General features: G+C 38.8%; 1 protein-coding gene across 2 annotated transcripts in view; it reads left to right on the top strand.

Annotated features, from left to right (window-relative positions):
* Window positions 1-20,814, top strand: part of MAST4 (microtubule associated serine/threonine kinase family member 4) — a 278,832-nt gene that overhangs the window by 191,447 nt on the left and 66,571 nt on the right. For both annotated transcript variants that reach the window (XM_030467138.1, XM_030467137.1), the window contains one exon: window positions 12,401-12,489. In XM_030467138.1, coding sequence (XP_030322998.1) covers window positions 12,401-12,489 — 89 coding nt within the window. The remainder of the gene's footprint in view (window positions 1-12,400; window positions 12,490-20,814) is intronic.

The following is a 20,814-nucleotide window of genomic DNA, read 5'->3' as shown; positions in this document are numbered from 1 at the left end:
CATGTGATGTTGACTATCATCTCTTTGATAATTGTGTTTCTCTTGAAGATGTGAAGTTTACAGAAAAGGGAGTTTTAATGTAAGAGGCATCAAAGTTTGCTGGCTTGATATTCATGAACCCTCTTACTCCACAGGTGACTTTTGCTGTGATGGAGACTGAATCCTAACAACTGTGAGGGTGACCCAAACCCAACTTTGAAGTTAAGCCAGGCAGTTCCCCCTTGCTGAAGAGTAAGGTGGTAATTCCCTGGCAGACTGCTCATTAATAGTCTAGCTAAGTCCAGGGCTGGAACTGTGGACAACTGTATATTTTTCCTCCAAGATGCTTCCTCCAAGATGCCATATTTCTTCCTCCAAGAAATATGGGTCCCCCAGTATCCTTATGGCATCTTTTACAGGGCAGATGAAGGGCTTTTTCTAATACACTGGCTGCCATCTCTGTCCATGAAGTTGGAGGTGTCACTTACTAAGTGTCCCCAAGCAGAACAGTGGCATTTGAGAGCTGAACTGATAGTGCCTTCCACAAGTGTTTGTGTTAAATGTGCATACACATCTTTCAGGTATAAGGCAAAGATCCTCCTTTGGATAACAGAATTGGAAACAAATCATACTTGAGTCATTTATTTGAGCTTGTTTCTAAGATTAAAACATGAGGTCAGGATATTTATTAGGGAAGACAAAGGAAAAGTTTCTTTTTTTTTCTTATTTTTTCTGTGAGTGAGTTTACAGATTTCTATTTTACTATAATGTAATTTCTTGCAGTTCTTTGTGACATTAAAGTCCATTATGCTTTTCTTCTGATTAGTCCTAGTTGTGTAGAATTTGTACTGAAGAACTGAATAATGAAATGAGGCTCATACAGTGTTTTTCAAAAATACAGTGTTTTCAAAAGTTCAATGTTGATTTTTCTGTTCTAGCATTCTCTTGTTGAATCTCCCATGTTAATATTACATACGTATAGGCACACACACATAAGATACGTGGCTCTTTTTTTATATATGTTTGTTGGGGGTTTTTTGGTGTTTTTTGTTTTGGTATGAATTAACTAAATGTCTTGCCAGCTTCAGAGGAATCATGACTAGAAAAGGCAGATGTCTCCTAGAAATATGCATCAACATTGAATTAGGAATAATAAAAATATTTTAAGATCCAATGCAAGCTATAATTCAAACAACTGAATTTTAAAGATAGGAAAATGAAGACACAGATGGCTTGTAGAAATTTATAACAACTTTCTTAATGTCTTGGAGCCTTTCTAGTGAAGGAGACTAAGTTATCTAGCAGTTAATCTATAAGTGGTTTTCTCTTCAGTCAGAAAAGTCAACACTAATATAAAAGAAGTGCTTTAGCTTTAGGATCCTGTCTAAGTAAAAATAAAAAAAATCAAACTTTCTTTTTTTCCTAGTAGGTCTGATCTGAGAATACAGTTTTTCATCTATGACGTACATTATTTGAGCTTTGTTTTCCCCATTCATGCCTTGAGTCTTTGGTACTTAAAGGTTTAACAAATCATGCACTCCCTCGTAGTTTTGAGAGATTGGGAGCTACCAAAAAGAAGCAGTCCTGTCTGAACTAATACACAGTTGAGTTCTCAGCAGTGGTGATGGTGTTGTGAGCAACCACCAGCAAGGGAAAAAGCAAAGGAAGCAGAGAAGGTGCTAGGTGTCTGGAAAATAGAATGAGAAGGCTGTGGAGAAGGTGAGCAGGGTTTCACTGTGGTAGGTATCTGGATAAACAGGTCTTCTGCCTGTAGCTTGAAGACACTCCCATGTTTTATCTTAATTCTGAACTATCCTGGCCTCAGTTTCAACTGTATTTACAGAAAGCTCAGGGTACGTGGTTGGCTCTCTTGCAGTACTGAAATGGCCTGGGGAATTGGCTGTGGTTAGTCCTGGAGTCTGAATGCATGTTGTTCAAAGGAATTATGGCTGAAACAGGCCCTGTTTGTTTATTATTTTTTGTTTGTTTTTTTCCAAAGGGCCGGCCTGGTTAAAAAGTAGATGAGCTCCTCTGTTCAGTGTAAGCATGGAAAAGGCTCTTGCTCTATATGAAACCTCATCTGGGGGTGGAAGGGTGAGTAGGAGGTTCTCCAGCTCCCTCCTTGCCAGAGTCTGACTTAGTGGTGTTAGAAGCAGCAAGCAGCAGCAGTCATGGAGCTCCAGCCTAGCTCCAAAACAGGACAGAGCCAGCAGCAAGTGATGCCTCTAACAGTATCTGTGCTCCAGCCCAGCAGACAGCACCCAAACCTGAGGTGGAGTGTAGGGCCTGGAGGGAACAGCAGCAGTGAATGGTGTACAGCAGCCCCAGCTTGCCTCCCTCTGCTCCACATGCTCCCCCAAGTTGTTAACAATGACCAGGCCGGGGCAGAGTGAAAACATCCTGCTCCATCCTGACTGCCACAACATGGTGTGTGGATGCATCCACTTATTTCAAGAGGTGCACTTGGAGGCTGAAGTCTGGAGTAAAAATCTGGAGTGATCTGGGTTAATGGGAAACTGCTGGGTATGGCCAAGAGCACCTGTTCTTTAAGCCTTCTGTCTGTGCTGCAGCCTAGATAAATAGGCCACTAAATAGGATATTTCCTGTCCAATGCAAATGTTTTCTACGGGGTTATATACTATGCAAGTCAAGGCACTACTTCGTTTGGCTAACATCTCCAAACTGTTGATGTTTTGATCTTCACAGGAGTGATGTATGACACTTTTTTTTTTTTTAAGGTGGCACTTGCTAAATTGTAAAAACCCATCACTGCCTCCTGATTTTTTTTTTTGGGGGGGGGGGGGAGAAGGGGGCTGTTTCTGCCTTGTTTCGCATCTTCTGATTTATCTAGAATAACGCTCATCATACTTAGCAATTAATTAGGCCAGCTATGTTTATTTTTCTTCTAGTTGTGGTACTGATTTCCTACTTGTCATTCTGGTTTGAAAGAGTAGTATTTGTGTGTTGAGGAATTTAGTAAAAATTTTCAGTATGATTGCAAATGTGCTGTTCATCTAGTAAGTTTGTTTAAGTCCCTTCCCAGAACACAAATAAGATTAAAAAAGAAGTTAAAGAAGCAATGAGATTGAAATTATCCCATCAGCATATTTTCAACGTTGTATGATACAAAGATGCAAAAACTGTATGTTGTGGGTAAGAAAGGGGAATTGCTCTGTGAGCCAAGTGGTTTTTGTCTGCTCTCCTTTGGTCTTTTATTGCGTTACAGACTTTATCTTGTATGCAGCTATATTATGAATATTGTACAATTGTGGAGTTATTAATTGGCTTAGTACTCTTCTGTTACATTATTAAATATTTATCTCTACAACAAGTTAAAACTGAATCTGTTGTTTTAGGAAGGAACAGAAAAGATAGAAAAAAGAAATACACCATTTTAGTTCTATGGAAGAAACTCTCATTTCTTGAAACTACTGATTTTATGTTGTATGAGAAGAAAAAATGTGGATCAAAACTGCCTGGAGTAAAAGTAAGAGCCATCACTGGAGTTCAAAACACTGAATACATCTAACCATCAAATACAGTTTAGAAGTCTTAGTGAAGGCCCTGCTGTTCTGCTGGTTTTGTAATATATTAGTAGGATGGAGATGCCTTCTACAGTGTAAGAGTTCTGTCTCCGCAACTGTGTTCCTCAGCTTGGAACAGCAGAGATTTGGCAGATTATTTTTGCAATCCTGAGACTTTCTTGAGTATATTTTTTGCACTAATGCTGTCTTGATTGCATTTGAACTCTTAAGCTTGTCTATTCAGAGAGGGGAATCATGCATCCTGTTGGCTGCGTTTTAAGTTTTATTTTCCTTGTAGGTTTTTTTAGAAAAATGAAGAAACAGACTAGAAACCCCACTTTTGTATGGATGAGGAAAAGTGAAGTTCTTGTGGGATGGTAGTATGTTAGTAAGGGGTAGTAACAGTAAGGAAAAAGGTGTTGGACAGACATTCATGAGTACCTGCAAAGGCCGAGTTTACTGTCCATGCCTACCTCACCAGTAGCCAAAACTAAAATGCTCACTGTAGCATTGCAAAGAGTCAGGACACACTCTGCCAAACTAGGCCTCTAGCAGCTGCATACTTCATATTGGTGTTTCATGTTCACTGTATTTTGACAGCACTCTTATTTCTTCTGACTAGAACTTGGAATCATAGAATTCTCAGGGTTGGGAGGGACCTTTCAGATCACCCAGTTCCAACCCCCCTGCCATGGACAGGGACACCTCCCACTAGATCAGGTTGCTCAGAGCCCTCTCCAGCCTGGCCTTAAAAACTTCCAGGGATGGGGCTTCCACCACGTCTCTGGACAACCTGTTCCAATGTCTCACCACCCCCATAGTGAAGGACTTCTTCCTAAGTTCCAATCTAAATCTGCCCTCCTCTACTTTGAATCCATTTCCCCTAGTCCTATCACTTCCTGACATCCTAAGAAGTCAATCTCCAGCTTTCTTGTAATCCCCCTTTCAGACATTGAAGGCTGCAATAAGTTCTCCTCAGAGCCTTCTCCTCTCCAGACTGAATAACCCCAACTCTCTCAGTCTGTCTTCACAGGAGAGGTGCTCCATCCCTCTGATCATCCTCGTGGCCCTTCTCTGGACACACTCCAGCACATCCATGTCCCTCCTGTAAGAGGGGCTCCAGCACTGGATGCAGTACTCCAGGTGGGGTCTCATGAGAGCAGAGTAGAGTGGGAGAATCACTTCCCTCGACCTGCTGGCCACACTTCTCTTGATGCAGCCAAGGATCTGGTGATCTTTCTGGGATGCAAGTGTACACTGATGGCTCATGTTGAGCTTCTCATCCCCCAGCACCTCCAAAGTCCTTTTCCTCAGGGCTGTTTGCCTCATTCAAGTTGACTATCAAGACTAAACCTTAAATACAAAAGAATAAAATCTGAATCCCTATATTATAACAGTTAAAATTTAAAACCCAAGGCTTCTTTCTTGATCATTAAAGGCTTATATGGAGTAATTCCTCACAGAGAGCGAGATGTATAATAAATACAATACCTGGCTGTATGTGTAATATTTTAAATACAGTATGCTATATGTATATGTCTTTATACAAATATATGTATATCTTTTATACATGTAAATATGAATCTCTGTATATACACTTGTAAATATATCTATATGCATGCACCAAATTTGGGAAAGTGTGTGTGCAGACATACAGTCTAGTAAAAATATATCAGAAAATAATACTAGGTGATATGAAATAGATAGGAGTTTGGAACATTGAAAGGCATCAGAAGACCAAAAACCAAAGTAATTCTGGGTGTCACTAATACTATATTTTACTTGCATTCAGATGGTCTGCACATTTCTCTTGATGACTGTAGCACCCTGAGAATTTGCCTTCTTCAGTCTAGGAAATAGCTCTCAAAAATTGTAAAACTTTGCTTCCGAAGGTCTTGGAAGATTCCTTTTCTTTAAAAACAAAAATGAAAAACCCAAACCAAAACCAACTAAATTCCTCACTTTAAATGTTCTAATTTTCTTTAAGTCAGTGCTGTGTGTGCTACTGACTCTTCAGGGTTTCTGTTCATGAAGATAACAAATAACTGTGAAGTCATAGGTTAGCTTCATAACAAGTTAAATTTAAGAGAAATATAACTTAAATTTAACTTTCCAGTATAAAGAAAGTTGCCATATCTGAGGAGTTGCTAGGAAAAGTGTGTTCCTCCTGAGTTAATTTTCTGCTATGCAATTTTAAAAAGAGAATTTATAAGCACCTTTTCTATCCCTAGAGCCTTTATGGGAGTGCTGGTCTTCACAGAGTCTTAGGGGTCTGAAGGGACCCTGAGAAATCATTGAGTCCGACCCCCCTGTAGGTCACACAGGACTGCATCCAGATAGGTTTTGAATCTCCAGAGAAAGAGACTCTATAACCTGCCTGGGCAGCCTGTTCCAGTGCTCTGTCACCCTCATTTTTCTTAAACTTACACGGATCATAAGTCTTGCCTTTTTAGTCTCTCTTGTGCCTAAATGGTCAGGCCTATGACAACAGCTTAGTTTCACTGTACTTGTGTTAGCAAATACAACATGTCGTTTGCAGCCTCTCTTAAATAGGAGTTTCCTCAGCTAAACTACTGTTTAACAAAACCACTGATAACAAAATTAAGAAGCTGCATTGCGGAGTAGTGCTGTGCTCAGAATATCCTTTGGAAGGTGTTGAACTGTCATAATGGTGGACAGTCCAAATCCATCTTCATTGCAAGTGTGAATACTAATAATTTAGGATGTTGAAATGAAATAATTAAATTATTAAAGCAGATGCCAGATTTCCCATGAAAACATAGACAAGTGGTAATTTATGGAATCATAGGATATGCTGAGTTGCAAGGGACCCATCAGGATCACCAAGTCCAACTCCTGTCCCTATGTAGGGCTCTCCCAGAATCACCATGTGCCTGAGAGTGTCATCCAAACACTTCTTGAACTGAGGCAGGCTTGGTGCTGTGACCACTTCTCTGGAGAGTTTGTTCCATTGCTCAGCTACCCTCTGGGTGAAAAACCTTTTCCTCATTCCTAACCTAAACCTCCTCTGATTCAGCATCCTACTGTTGCCCCAAGTCCTGTCTTCAGTCAGAGGAATGAAGAAATCAGTCCCAGTCCCATCTCTTCCCCTTGTGAGGAGGCTGTATGCTGCAGTGAGCATCCTCATCCTCCTGCAAACTGAACAATCCAAGTGACCTCAGACACTCTTCATAAGTCACCCCTCCCAGACCCCCACCATCCTTGTTGCTCTCCTTTGCATGCTCTCCAAATAGATGTTCCTACACCGTGGTGCCCAGACCTGCACACAGTACTCAAGGTGAGGCCGTGCCAGTGCAGAATAGAGTGCGACAACCACCTCTCCTGAACAGCCTGTGATGCTGTTCTTGATGCTTCCCAGGACATGGTTGCCCCTCCTGGCTGCCAGGGCACACTGTTGGCTCATCTTCAATTTGCCATCAACCCAGACCCCCAGGTCCTTCTCTGTCGTGCTGCTCTCAAGCCCCTCATTCCCCAGTCTGTTCTTGCCACCAGGGTTGCCCCGTCCTAGGTGCAGAATTTGGCCCTTGCCCTTGTTAACCTTCATGTGGTTGGTGATTGCCCATCTCTAGTGGGTCAATGTCTCTGCAAGGCCCTGCCTGCCCTCCAGGGAGTCAACCGCTCCTCCCAATTTTGTGCCATCTGCAAACTTGCTTAAAACTCCTTCCAGTCCCCGTCATTGGTGATGTTGAAGAGGACTGGGCCAGGGATGGAGCCCTGTGGGACCACACTAGTGCCCAGTCACCAGCCTGATGTCACCCCATTCACTGTCACTCTGTCTAGGCATGGTTGTCCAGCTGTATGCTGTGCATTTTGTCCAGGAGGATACTGTGAGACACAATATCAAAAGCTTTCCTGAAGTACTGCATCCGCTGGATTCCCTTGATCAACTAGGTGGGATACCTTATCATAAAAGGAAGTTAAGTTTGAAAGGCAGGACTTTCCCCTCATGAAGCTGTGCTGGCTGTTACCAGTGACTGCATTGTCCTCCAGGTGTTTTTCAGTACTTCTCAGAATAATCTTTTCTGTAATTTTACCAGGCACTGAAGTTAGATGGACTGACCTGTAGTTGCCAGGGTTCTCCTTGAACACATGAGCCAGCTTCCAGTCGACTGGGATTTCTCTAGATTGCCAAGACCTCCCAAAAGTAATCGAGAGAGGCCTAATAATGACATCAGCCAGATCTCTGAGGACTCTTGGGTTGATCCCATCAGGCCCCATGGATTTGTACAGATCTAACTGTAGCAGCAGATCCCATACAAATTCAGGGTCATCTAAGGGTCATAAACAATGACATCATGACTTGTTGCAGTCAGGGTCCTCCAAGGCATTGAGACCCCCTTGATGTATCATTAGTGTTGAAGAAAGAGGCAAAGGATGGATTAAATTATTCTGCTTTGTCTCTATTTCTGTTGGTGAGATGACCGTCCTTATCCTGTAAAGGACTGATGTTGTTTCTATACTGCCTCTTGCTGTTTATATATTTGCCATTAACTCCTTTCAATACAGCACTCATTCCCTACTTTTTTGAAAAAAAACAATTAACCTTTACTGCCAGTAATTTCCTCTCTTATTATCCCTTGTTCTGAAGGAAGACGCTTCCATTTCAGTGCACACTTTCACTATTTTTGCCATTTCTAGATTACTCTTGTAAGAAAACCTGCATTTAATATTCTAGCTCTGGATGTAGTCTTGCCTGTCCTAGAAGAATGGGATGTTTGCTTCAACTTTTTATTCTGTTCAGTGTTTCCAAGACTGTAATAGCCTATTTTAGTGGACATTCTATTATTGTGCCTTACTTTTCTGGTTTCAGTCTAGCAGTTCCCATGGTCTCTGCCCAAGCTGCCTTTTCCTGGTGTGGGAAGAGCTATGGCTATATGAGGAGCAAGCTAGTCAAGCTTAATGCAACTAGATAGGCTCTTTCAGCAGGTGTAGTTTCACCCTTGCTTTGTGATTAACAATTGTGAGCACAAAGCACTTCTGTAGTGTTCTCTGTTTTATCATGAGACCTGCTCATAGGAAGCTTTGAGCATCTCCAGCAGCTGGAAGGTTAGTGAGCTGGGGCTGATAACTGGAGATGGGATGAAGGAGGAATTCCTCAGCAGTGAAACATGGTGAGATGACTTCTCACCACAGGATTAGGGAGGAGAGGTGTGAGTGGGCAGGAGTGGTAGTGGTGGAGAGCAAAGAGGTAAGGCAGCACCCGTCTGTGTAGAATTTGAAAACCAAATAGGAAATTACGAATTGGATTCCAAGATAAGGAACATTGCCAGCAGTCCATGGCACTGCTGATATAGTGCAAACTAGTTCCAGAAAAAGTCGTCCAGGTCTACCACTTCAAGCTGTCGGCAACAAGTCCAGGAAGTATTCTCCTGGCTCAGAGAAGATGAAGGGCAAAATATGTGCAGCCCAAAGTTTAATTATTGTTGAATGTGACAAATTTTTTTTTCTTTGTTCTCCCCTACTTTCTTCTCCTTCTTTTTTTTTTTTTTTTTTTTTTTTCCAGTGTTTTAAATCCTGTGTTACGTATGCTGCCAGCCTTGCTAGTCTCTTCTCTGTGCTGGGCAACCTGATCACAGCGTGTAACTCAAGGCTTAGAGAATGGCATTTTGAGTGTATAGTGTTTTGTTATTTACCGTGTAACTCAAGGCTTAGAGAATGGCATTTTGAGTGTATAGTGTTTTGTTATTTACCAAGGTTTATGTTTCCCTGTGTTACAATCTCTTTAGACTCTTCCTGCACTGCTATAACTTTGTTGTAAAGAGTTTTTGTTTCAAGGCTGCCACTTATTAATTGGTTTATCTTGTCAGATTTGAATGGGAGAAGAATAGTTTTATGAAGACAATAGAAGGGGAAAAATAATCACTGTGTTCAAAAATGCAGGAAAAACTATGTTGTCTGTAGAAAGGCTTTAACTTAAGAGACTCTTCTGTATACTGGCGATTGCTGTTCTGTGGCTAAATACAATTCACTAAGTGATGCTTTGATACTTCCTTACTGGGACCCTGCTTCCCATTTGTGGTGTTCTAGCAGGTTTCCTGGAGATGGTTGGGGTTTTTTTCACCACAAACAACCTCTTCTATAATATTCTTCTATAATATTCTGGGGAAGGAGTTTTGTTTCACAGATTATACTGTATGGATAACATGATTTCAAAATCTCTGTAGAACAGAACTTAAAAAACAAAGCTCAAGCAAGAGATCTAGGATAGATTTGTCCTTCCATGCAGTTAGTGATTTACATCTTACCTTGCCAGTAAGATGAATAGAGGAGACTTAATATTTTTTATTTTCTGTTTGTCAGAATAAGATTTTATTTGAGTGTGAAAAAAGATAAATTCTCTATAAAGCAAATAGCAAAGACTTTTTTTAAAATGCAGTTGAGAGAAGGTTTTCTCATTATGTAAGATCATGATATTTAAGGTAATGCCTACTCACCAAAAATTATTCTTACAAACTATGTAAAAAAAAAAATCAAGACAACTTGAATTAGTTGTTGAAAACAATTTGTAAAAGGTATTGCATTAACTTGACCTGAAGAATGTAAAGTTTGAATTTTAATGTAAAAGTGAATATAAGACAGTCATTTGTTTACATAGAAAATTCTGACAAAAGCGGTAGAATTCTCAATTTCTACAGGTAGAGGGAAATGATACTGATAAACCTATGTCTGGAATCATCTTTGTCGAAAAATCAGTGGATATGTTTAAAGTGACATTTGTTTTGCTGAGAATATAGCCAGGGATTAGATGCTTAAGATATATACCCTCCATGTGACAGAAGATATGGTAATTCTTCAGATCTCAAACTTCAGATCCCAAGCCACACAAAGCTGCTTTAAAGTCACATAGTGGGGTCTCTTAACCCCAGTCTCCACCACAGATGCTGTAGTGATACCATCACATCGCTGTGGATAGATGCTATCTGTGTGGCATTTAATGAATGTCTAATGAATACTGAAGGTTTCTACTGAGTTCCATTTTAGATTGGAGGATTGAAATAAAACAGTTATTCAAGTTTTTAAAAAGAAGTGTAGCTAATAAAGTGGGGCTTGTCATAATATGATAAAAGGTACCCCAAAAATTACTTTGCTTGAAGCCAGTAGCAAGAATTTGGACCTTTCTTAGCTCAGAGAGGATAGTATTCGACTCATCTGAATTCAGAGTTGAGGAGAACCACTGACTCTGAAAATGTTATTTAATGAAATATGGAATATTTATTCAAGTTCCATAATTTGTAAAATAGATTAAGTGCTGAGTATATTAGAAATACTCGTAGAAAGATGACCTCAATCTAGACGGATTCCTAAAACATATTTAGTTTCACATTTTAAATGTTCTCTGTTCATCTCTGTTCATCTTAGATGATGTTCATCATCTCTGTTCATCTTAGAAATTGCAGTATGTTTTAAGATTTGACTTTTCCAGTCAGAATCTTTAAATAATTCCATGCTTTCTTTTCTTACATGTATCTGCAGTAATCATAAGTATATGATTACTATACTCGTGAGTATATACTCATGAGTAAACTCACTGTTTAACTGATTACAATAATAAAGGGATATGGCAATTCATTGTGCAGTTCATTTAAATGAGCTTTGCATTAACTCATCCAACAGCTGCCAGTGGCACTCTTGCTGCTTCACAACATATTGTTCAAGGAGAGACAGATCTTATATTTTTTTTTATATTGCAAATATCTTCTGTGCTGCTTTCATACTCAACTTTTCATCTTTTTCTGTTTTCTTGTTTTCAGCATTATTTTGAGTTACTTTTTAATCTTATTTAGCTGTTTATGGTATTAAATGCAATACTTTCTATTGCACTTTATGTCAAAATTGGTCAGTCTTGCCTTCTGGCTGTTATATAGAGGTCATAGTATTATAAAATTATTATTTGGAAATGTCTCCAAATCTGATCTGAATCTGCTTCCAACACACTGTACTAATAAAACTATTTTATGTATGAATTTTTCTTCTCTTCGTGGTTTTGAGGTTTTCTAAATCTTTATGGAAAAACATTCTGACTGTAGTGCCATAAACACGAGTAAATTCACTGAAGTTTATACACAGTTATGGTCTCTGACTTCATGGTACTGTGTGTTCCCTTGTGTGTGAATGTTTGCAGTCTTGGGGATTTGTTTGTGAGATTATTCATTGTAGTAGGAAGAGGGAAAAAGAAAAATGCTTCTGCCAACAAATATTTTAAAACTGTGCGATGTATTTAAGAAAAATATCTCCTTTCCCAAGCTTAATAGATGTGTTAATTTACTATTTATCTCGCCTAATAATCTTGTGATGTGGGAAATTAGTGGCTTTGCAAATGAAAAATGTGTGAGTAAAAAATGCATTCATCATTTTAGGCATCATCTGTTCCATTGACAAAAGGCACAGATGTGAAATTTATCTCAATAATTAGATTTATAATTATTGTATCATTCTCAGATTGATAAATAATTTCTCTTCATGGCATGTGGTTTGGAGCTACAGATCATGCAACAGAAATAGGTTCAATCATTCCGTGGTGATTCTAATCTTGACACAGTTTTTCTACATTATGTATATTTTTTTAAATTATAAAAAGTGTATGGCAGAGAAACAAGCTGCAGTCAGGAAAGAACATTTTGTAAGTGACACTCTACAGGAAAATGCTGGTGTTTGCCTAGAACAGCAAATGTGCAAACCTTTGGAAACTGATGTCTTTGCCATTATCCAGGATGATCATAGACTTCCTGGACACATCTACAAAAACATAAATAGTTTTGATTTGTAATAGGAGATTAGAAGGGAAGAAACAAGGTGTCAGAATCTCAGGAAGTCTGTTTGTGGTGCATACTGTATTTTTGATGCTAATGTCTTCTTTCCTCTCTTTTTGTCCACAGTTGTAGAACGAGCAACAGGAAGAGTCTGATGGGCAATGGCCAAACTTCAGCTCTGCCTCGGCCTCATTCACCACTCTCAGCTCATGCAGGTGATTTTATATCTGTGCTGCTACTGCTATTAGTAAATTCTTGAAACTTTTAGATGAAGAAAGTAAGTTTTCTCTCTCATTACTCTTTCCGATGTCTGTAACAGCAAATGGTTGCATATAGTTCTATACAAATTTCTGTTGTTTTTATCCATTAATTTTATATAAATCCTGTGTTGCTGTGAGAAACAGTTTTGAAATGCCCATTACAGATTATGTAGCTACTTTTATTTCCTCACCTACCATCCTAACATTCTGATACGTTCCCTAATTACCCAGGTTACAATAGATTCTCTTAAAACTGACATGCTCAGGTTTGTGTTCCAAGCACCTGAGCAGCACTAGGAAGTCATACATACATACATGATGAAGAAGATAAGTAAGATTCATATCTTACATATATGCTCTTATTCACATATATGATACACATATACATGTGTATAGCTGGCTCTATTATTAGCTTGCTTGTATTTGCTGCAAATATTTGCACACTGTCTCCTAGCTTAGCTGTCTGGTATACCTAGACTAGTCTTCTGAAGGGGCAATTTGAAATTCAAGGATGCTCAGTCACCCTTGACAGGTTTTCTGCTTTGATTAGTGATCAGTTAGATACTGGAATTGACTTGGTATGCAAATAGTTATTTAAAAGTCATTTATCACTGTGAATGTCATCCTAATTCACACAAGTAAAAGAAATATGCAAATTTCATGGTAAGAAGCACAGCAAAGCCACTGAAGCTTTGAATTTTCATCTATTTATATACAGAAAGAGTTCTGTGTATTGAGCCTTTAATATATTTTAATACTTGGTAAATTCAGTCTTAATAGACATGGTGGATTTTTAATTGATGTTGCATTTTTGTGTTATAAGAGCCAACAGGTCTTACCTGCTCTGGCATCAGCACAGTCATCGCACCTCCCTGCTCTCTGTGGCAACCTGTATAGGGGCTTGGTTTCTTTCAGAGTGCAGAAGAGGATGTGACAATGCAGAGTGTGCTGTGTAGACTGCTGGGTTTTTTCCTCTTGACAGTCCTTGGCTGTAAGGGATTATTATTAAGTCGGAAAAGCCTCCCTGACTGAGAGAACCTAGTATATCTCCTGTCCAGCTATATGATTTTTAACTTTGTCTGGAAGGTAGCTGGGAATGCTGAGATTCTACCAGAAGAGTTCTCTAAATCAGAAGTGTTCATTTGACAGCCTGCAGTGGATCTATCTGAAAGAATCATGTACTACAAGCTCCAAGTTTCAGAGGGGCTGGAGGTTATGCTCTTTAACATCTTCACATCTTTCTTACTGGTTTGTTGGTGGAATAAGAAACAACAGAAGCAAAAGAGAACAATGGAAACAAAATAGTTTCCAGTCTTAGAGGAGGACAGAGTATGCTACATGTGTAGCAAAATACCAGTGTTCACATTCCCTGAAGACAGGTTTATAAATTAGACATCTTAGACTGAAGCATGGTATAATAACATTCATTTTCAGCAAGTATGTTCTGGTATAGGTAGGACATCTGCCCTAGAAAAGTGTTTCTTGTGTGTTGTCAGAATTCAGTTTTATGCTCTCTCAGGTGAGAGCTGGTGCAACAAATAGTCTTCTTGGGTGCTAAAAGCTAATCTCACTTAATGCCACCAGTTGTTTGCCACTGTGCTGTCAAATGAGGAGACTCATTCTTGGATCTGCCCTTCAGGGGGCTGAATCTGAACTCCTTTGAGACCTGAGAACATGAGCCACTGAGGATTCTTTCAGTCCCACCTGTCCTTAAAAACATCTAGGTCCTTAAAATTACACCTTTTGATGAATCATTCTTTTCTCACTCAGTTCTGTGCAGCAGTCCTGACTGTAGGAAAAAGGTTGCAGCAAACCCGTGCTCTCAGCTCTGTGAATTTCAATTTTCCTTCTCTTTGTTTCTGCTGTCTCTGTCCTTAATTACCTTGTATCCCCCTTAGAAAAAGACCAGCATACTTCTGTGAGAATTTAAAAAAATTAAGAGTACTGATTAAGATATGTGGCCTCTGAGACTTCTTCTTTATTATGCTCTAGACCCCTCTCTGTTCTTGGGGACCTCAGGGACCTTGTTCAAAACACAATTTTTTTCTGTTTCTGAACTGTCAGACTGATTTCTACCTAGGAGGAGAAGGTAGTGCCTTACAGGCACTTTGTGGTTACCTCAATACACAGATGAGTTATTTCGAGTTCATAGAGTCAGAATGTATTCATCTGTCATCCAGCTGGGTTCTAGCTCCAGTAGAAGTTTGCTTTCAAACATGATTGGTAATGCAAGTTTGGGATTTATTTAAATATGGTTTGACATAGTGGTGTATAGTAACGACATTTTAATCCAGAAATTATTATATTCAATTATTTCTGTCTACATACTGCAAGATTACATTTTACAGTCTTTTCATGTCTCTTAAGTAAGCTGGGCTTGCTAGGTCAGGCCAGTATCAGATTGCCGTGCCATGGCCTGTGTTCTGACAGCAAAAGAAATTGCATTTGTTTCAAGGTGAGAGATTGGAAGGGAGATCTCTAGCTAGAGGCTGCTTTCAAGGCCTGACATACTCTGAAGTCACTTTGTTTTGGTTTCGGAAAGGAAGTGCCCAGAGGTTTCTTGTTGGGCACCTTCCTGATTCAATGAAATGGGAAAATGAAGGTTATAACCTGCTGTGCTTTGAGTAATTCAAAAGGAAAGATGGAAAACTCTGCATGATCCTGATTGCTCATAACTTTTTAAAAACATTTTGGCTTCTGACTTCATACAGATCTGGTAGAAAAGGGTATGTAGATTCTCTTACGATACTGTATCCCACTGTCCCCAGGGTACTCCAGACATCTCTGGGGAAAGCTTGCTGTTGCCCTTACTGAAAACAGTTCCATTAGATGCTCTCACTTAAGTGGACTAGGTTCTTGACTTCATGTGTGTACCATCTTAGTTGTTACTATAGGTCCTTGTCTCTTTATTATAGGCCATTAAGGCTGAAGGGAATCAAGATTATCAGACTCTTCAAAATCTACTCAGAATCAATTTCTGTTAATTACCATCTTGTTAGTCTTCATTGTGTCCTGGGCCCTTGTATAGTCTTAATAAGATTGTTTGTGTTGCTTGGGAAGGGAGTGCTTCAGAGGTATCTGAGCTCAGTATTTTCATCCTTCTCAGAGTGCCCTTGACTCTACAAATAGCTGTTCCCTTCGAGGTTAATACTTGGCTTGTTAGGAGAACATGCAAAATACATACTTACTTACCATTGCTTGCATCTGGTACCTAAGATGAGTTTTATTTTCAGCACTAGTTTAAGCTATCTATTTTTTCCTGCCAGGACCTCACATGTCTGAGGGCAAAAAAGTGTTATGCACATTTTGTGTAAACTGAAGCAAGGTGTATGAAGGCGTGTTATGAATCTCTAGGTGGAACTCCCCTAATCAAAGTGTACAGCATCAGCAGTCATGCCAGTATCTGTGGTTTTTGCTCAAGAATGTCTTCATCTTTGATGCCTGAAGAGCAATCTTAGAAGTCTGGCTGTACTTTCAGAAACAATGTGTCATTGCTGTAGACCTCCTCTAGAGCTCAGGTTGCTACTAGGTAGTCATAACAATCTGGATTGGAATTAGTCAAAATAGAGTGAATGTGAGCAGCATTACTCTATTTTAGAAGAAAAACTTATTTAACACAATCCTAAGTCTTCAAAGTGCCTTTTGCACCTATGTTCCTGCCTGTGGTCCTGTGTTTCACTCAGATGCAGTCTGAACTGAAGGTACCAATAGTTCTCTGGTTTAGATAGACACTGGCTGAGGAGGACAAGTGGCCCAAGATCAAGGTGATGATAATTGACTCAAATAAAAATGTCATATAGAGGTCTCAGGCAGATTTCTCCCTCAACTCTGCAGTTTTCATTGTTTGCTCTGGGTGTAATAAAAGATCCTATGCAGGAGTCTGTTGGTAGGCTTTACAGATACAAGTTGTATTAGACAAACACTGAATACTTCCATGAAGTTTTTTTCTTAGCCTTACTATCTCAGTCATTCCCAGATTCATGTGGTAGGATGGTGCAAGCGGGACATTGCCACACAGATGAAATGAGTCTGATCAGGGCTCAAATAGTGCATGAGTAGGACCTGTTAAAGAAGGAGCAAATTGATTTGTAAGTAATAGTGACCATGAAGGCTCATGGGCTGTAGTAAAGAGTTTTGAGAGCAGTAAGTAGTCCAAAGCTTGGGAGTGCACAGAGAGGGGTATAATATGTGAGGGTTAAAAAGAGGATAGAAGAAAGACAATGTATACTACAGATACAATAAATCTCTGTTACATACATTGATCACTAATGCAGTACGTGTAATACCCTTCTCCTCTGTGTAACACTAGTAGCTGCCTGCAGACATGATTTGTGTTGGTGGAAAATCAGATTTTAGTTTACCGCTGAAGTCTCCCACTATGCCTTATGCATACCTGTAAAGATCATAAAAGATTTCAGAAATAATACCAGCTTTTACTGCATACAGTTTTCTCTTTCTTCTGAAAACAGAAAACAAATATATACCAGGTCATTTTTTTGGGTTCAAGCCTTCATCATTATTAATAACAGTCTGGGGTTGGTTTTTGGGCATCCCTTTCCTTCACTATCTAGGACAGAAGTCATTAAACCTTCTGAAAGATCCTTTTAATTTTTCCATGAACTGTGGGTACATTCAGAATGATGGGAAGTGAAGGACTGCAGCATCAGTTTGAACAACATCTGGTGTCCTAGACATTAATGGACTTTTGCAGCTGATTGCCTGCTGCTGTGTAGGCAGGTCATCTGCACCACCCAGCCTGCAAAGTGAGTGATTATAACCTCAGCAAGTCAGGGCATTCAGGTGTCCCCACCTCAGTAGTCACAGGAGCTTGTTCCTGTGGGTGATACTAACCCCTGATGATCAATAGTCACATGTGGTGTTGTTTAATTGTACCTCCTATAGGAACAAGATCTAGCTGTTAGGAACAATGCTGTAAATCTTACTTGTCTGTATTTTAGTAAAATGTTTCATGTGGTACCACTAAGATAACAGGTAAGACTTGCAAGATTAGTGGGAAATTGTTAAAAGGGAGAAGGCAGGAGTTATGTTAAATTTGAGAAATACTATTATCAGCAGGCATTATCAGTAGAGTCATCAGATTTTGATTTTGTAACCAAAACTTTTTAATCTTATAAATGACATTGGCATAAAAGTTCTGTGGTATAAATCTAGAAGCCATCCCATATAAAACAGCAACTTCAACTTGTGTTGAAGTGAATGTAAAATCTTAAAGACTGGCATAGAAAAATATTAAAATACATAACAATGTGCAACAGGACCAGTAACAGAAATTACTTAATGTAAGCTGTGAACTCATCAAGTGTAAGGAATTTAAGGTAGGACCTATTCAGGTTCTGTATTTTGTGTGTCAGCTAATGTTTTCAAGGGACAGTTCAGCACTGCTTTGAAAATCACATCACTGAAGATGTATAAAGGAAATAGTTTTAATTATTATCAATTGAATTAGCAAAGATTTCATGCTGCTGTGCAATGCCCTGAATAGATTGCCTCTGGAATTCTGTGTGCTCTTATGGTCATACTTCTTTGGATGCAACATGGAGGGAGAAAGGCTGGTAGGGTAGAATGTGAGAACTTTTTGTATAACACTGGAAGAATAATACTTGCTTGGCTTAAACACTGGAAAGCTGAAAAACCTGTATTGTCATTAAGTCAGTCAGTGGCATTTTCTTTATGGAATCTGAAGAGAAATATATGCTGGCTATATTATATCATGAACATGAGAGCTTCTGAGGAATTCTACACTGTATAGCAGGGACAAACATGACCTTTCCAGTTTTATTCAGTAAATTTATGAGTGGGTTTACACAATGACTTTTACTGAAATGAAGTTTAAAGCCAACAAGGTCTTGTAATAATTTTCTAGGATTTTTAAGTCTGTCTAGATCTTTCTGGCTTGCATCAAGTAATTTTGTTTGACAGACATGCTAGCTAGCTACATTTTAGTATAGTAATGAACACTGCTGTTTGCATCATATATTTAGTTGTGTTAGGCTTTGAATCAAGCTGGAGATATTTGCATGTATATATCAAATTAAGAGTAAGTTTCCCTGGAATTTTAATTCTGTGATAAGAAGTACTGACTTCCTACAGTGTATTTGAAGCAATGAGGAATCTCTCAAAGATGCATCCTCTGTGCTGTTGTGCTTAAGCTATAGTCAGTGTTGACTGGATTTTGAGCAAAGGAGGACTAGGTATAGAAATTAACTGAGCCTTAGTGTGTTCTCATGGTGAAATATGGAAATGCTGAAAGCTGAAGATTTAAGCAGGGTTCTGAGTGTCATTTTTTATAAAAGGTCTTATATTTACAGAATAGAATATAATGCAGTATTTCGATTATTCTGGCTTGTTGCATGTATAATAGTAGGAATGGTTTTGATAAAACAATACTTTTTTAGTCTTGCTTTTGGATAAACTAAAATTGTTACAGAAAATTTAAGAGCATCTTCTATTACATCAGGAGAGGAAGATGTAAGTGGTATATTCTGTGAAGATACAACCAACTTTTAAACTAAATACCATTATAATAGTACTGTATTTTAAATAGTGATCAGAACATGGAAAGCGTCCTGGCATATTGATTTAAGGAGCTTGCAAAATTTTTTTGCTATTACAGAGGAAAGTAATTTTCTGGTGCCAAGTGTAATTAATCCATGTTTTGAAATAGCTTCAGTTCCTCACCACCTCTGAAAGGGTCGCAGTGGAAAGCACCTACAGAAGTATTTGAAATTATCCTCTTACCCATCTGTGTGTTCTGCTGACTGACATGGCTTGTTGCAATGTAAAAGTCAGTCCTGTAACTGTTGGTGGATTCATTCTTTTGTGTTGTTCTCTTTGCAGTTCAAGTTCTCCACCACATAAGCTAACACAGAGAAATGTATGATCCATTTTTATATATTGTATTACTGTGATCCTGATGTACTGTGATTCATTTTAAAAGATAGTCAAATAATGAGATCAAGACCTCAAGCTGGGTTTATCTTTGGTCCATCAGGAATTTGGGTTAACAGTTATCATTAATCAGTTATTCCCTCAGGACTAAAAGAAAGTCACTGCATCCAAAACTATTTTGTATGCAGGCAGCTTTAAAAAACATAATCACAGTGGCTGTAACATACACCTTTTTAGAGATTTCAGACATCTTCCTCTGTGGCAAAGACAGAAATTCTTGAAACTACTTACAAAACAATCACAATTTAATTAGTCTCAATATAGTTTTCTTAACAATAGCTGTTTGCAGAATGAGCTACCCAGTGTGTTGTCATAAGGTAGAGTTGTTTTGGTATGTTGATTGCTTGATTATTCATTGTGTCTCCCAAAGGATGCTGAAGTTAATTACTTACCTAATAGCTGACCACCAGTTAGGTTTACTTTACCAGGTCAGAAACACAGACAGTAATCTCAGAAGCATAGAGATACCCTAGGACTAAACCATAAAACAGCCAGCAGATCCCAAAGAACAGCAGGGTTTGGGTAATAAGGAAGCACTGCACATATGGGCAGAGAATTAACTGGCACTAGGTTTTATTTGAAATTCTCCCAGGTATTGACTTGCAGATGGGTGGATGAATGCTGTGATGAATGAAGGTCACATATAGGACTCTGCTTCAAACCTATCTTTTCTGAAACACAACAGCTTAAATTCATAGCCGTTTTCTCTAGTTATTAGGGGTTTGGGTCTTCATTCTCTGTTTCCAGGCTTGTCTGAGTTCTTAGGTTTCTGGATAAACCCACAGAATTTAGCATCCAGGTACTATGTGTACAGCTTTAACTGTTCCGTTATTTTATTTTATTTTATTTTATTTTATTTTATTTTATTTTAAAACAAAACAACAACAACAAAAAAACAAACCAAAGAAACAAACAAGAAAGGGCATTTGCTGTTGGAAATACTGCTTGCAAAGTTATTTTCCTAATGACAGGATCTGATGCTTTTCCTGAGTAAGACTTCATCTTCAGGTTTTGTCCCTAAGGAAGTGAATGTTATGCTTGTACTCAGGTTGTTCAGAGCACTGTGTCTCCTCAAATACAGTGCAATAGCTATAAAATGAGTGCATTCTTCCACCATGGTTTCTGCTCCTATGTGAAGTTTACTCATGTAATCTGACTAACTGTTGGACAGTTAGGCATGTCCAATGGTGAGTGTTAAAGACGTGCATATATTCATATATAATTTTAAATTGGATGTCAGAAGAAAGGGATTTGTTTACAAACCTCCAGATTCTGGTTTGTCAAACTATTTCCTGTCAAAAGATGTTTATG

Source organism: Calypte anna, chromosome Z (assembly GCF_003957555.1).
Source record: "Calypte anna isolate BGI_N300 chromosome Z, bCalAnn1_v1.p, whole genome shotgun sequence".
NCBI classification, from domain to species: domain Eukaryota; kingdom Metazoa; phylum Chordata; class Aves; order Apodiformes; family Trochilidae; genus Calypte; species Calypte anna.
The sequence above is the reverse complement of the archived record's forward strand: the minus strand, read 5'-3'. Positions and strand labels throughout refer to the sequence as shown.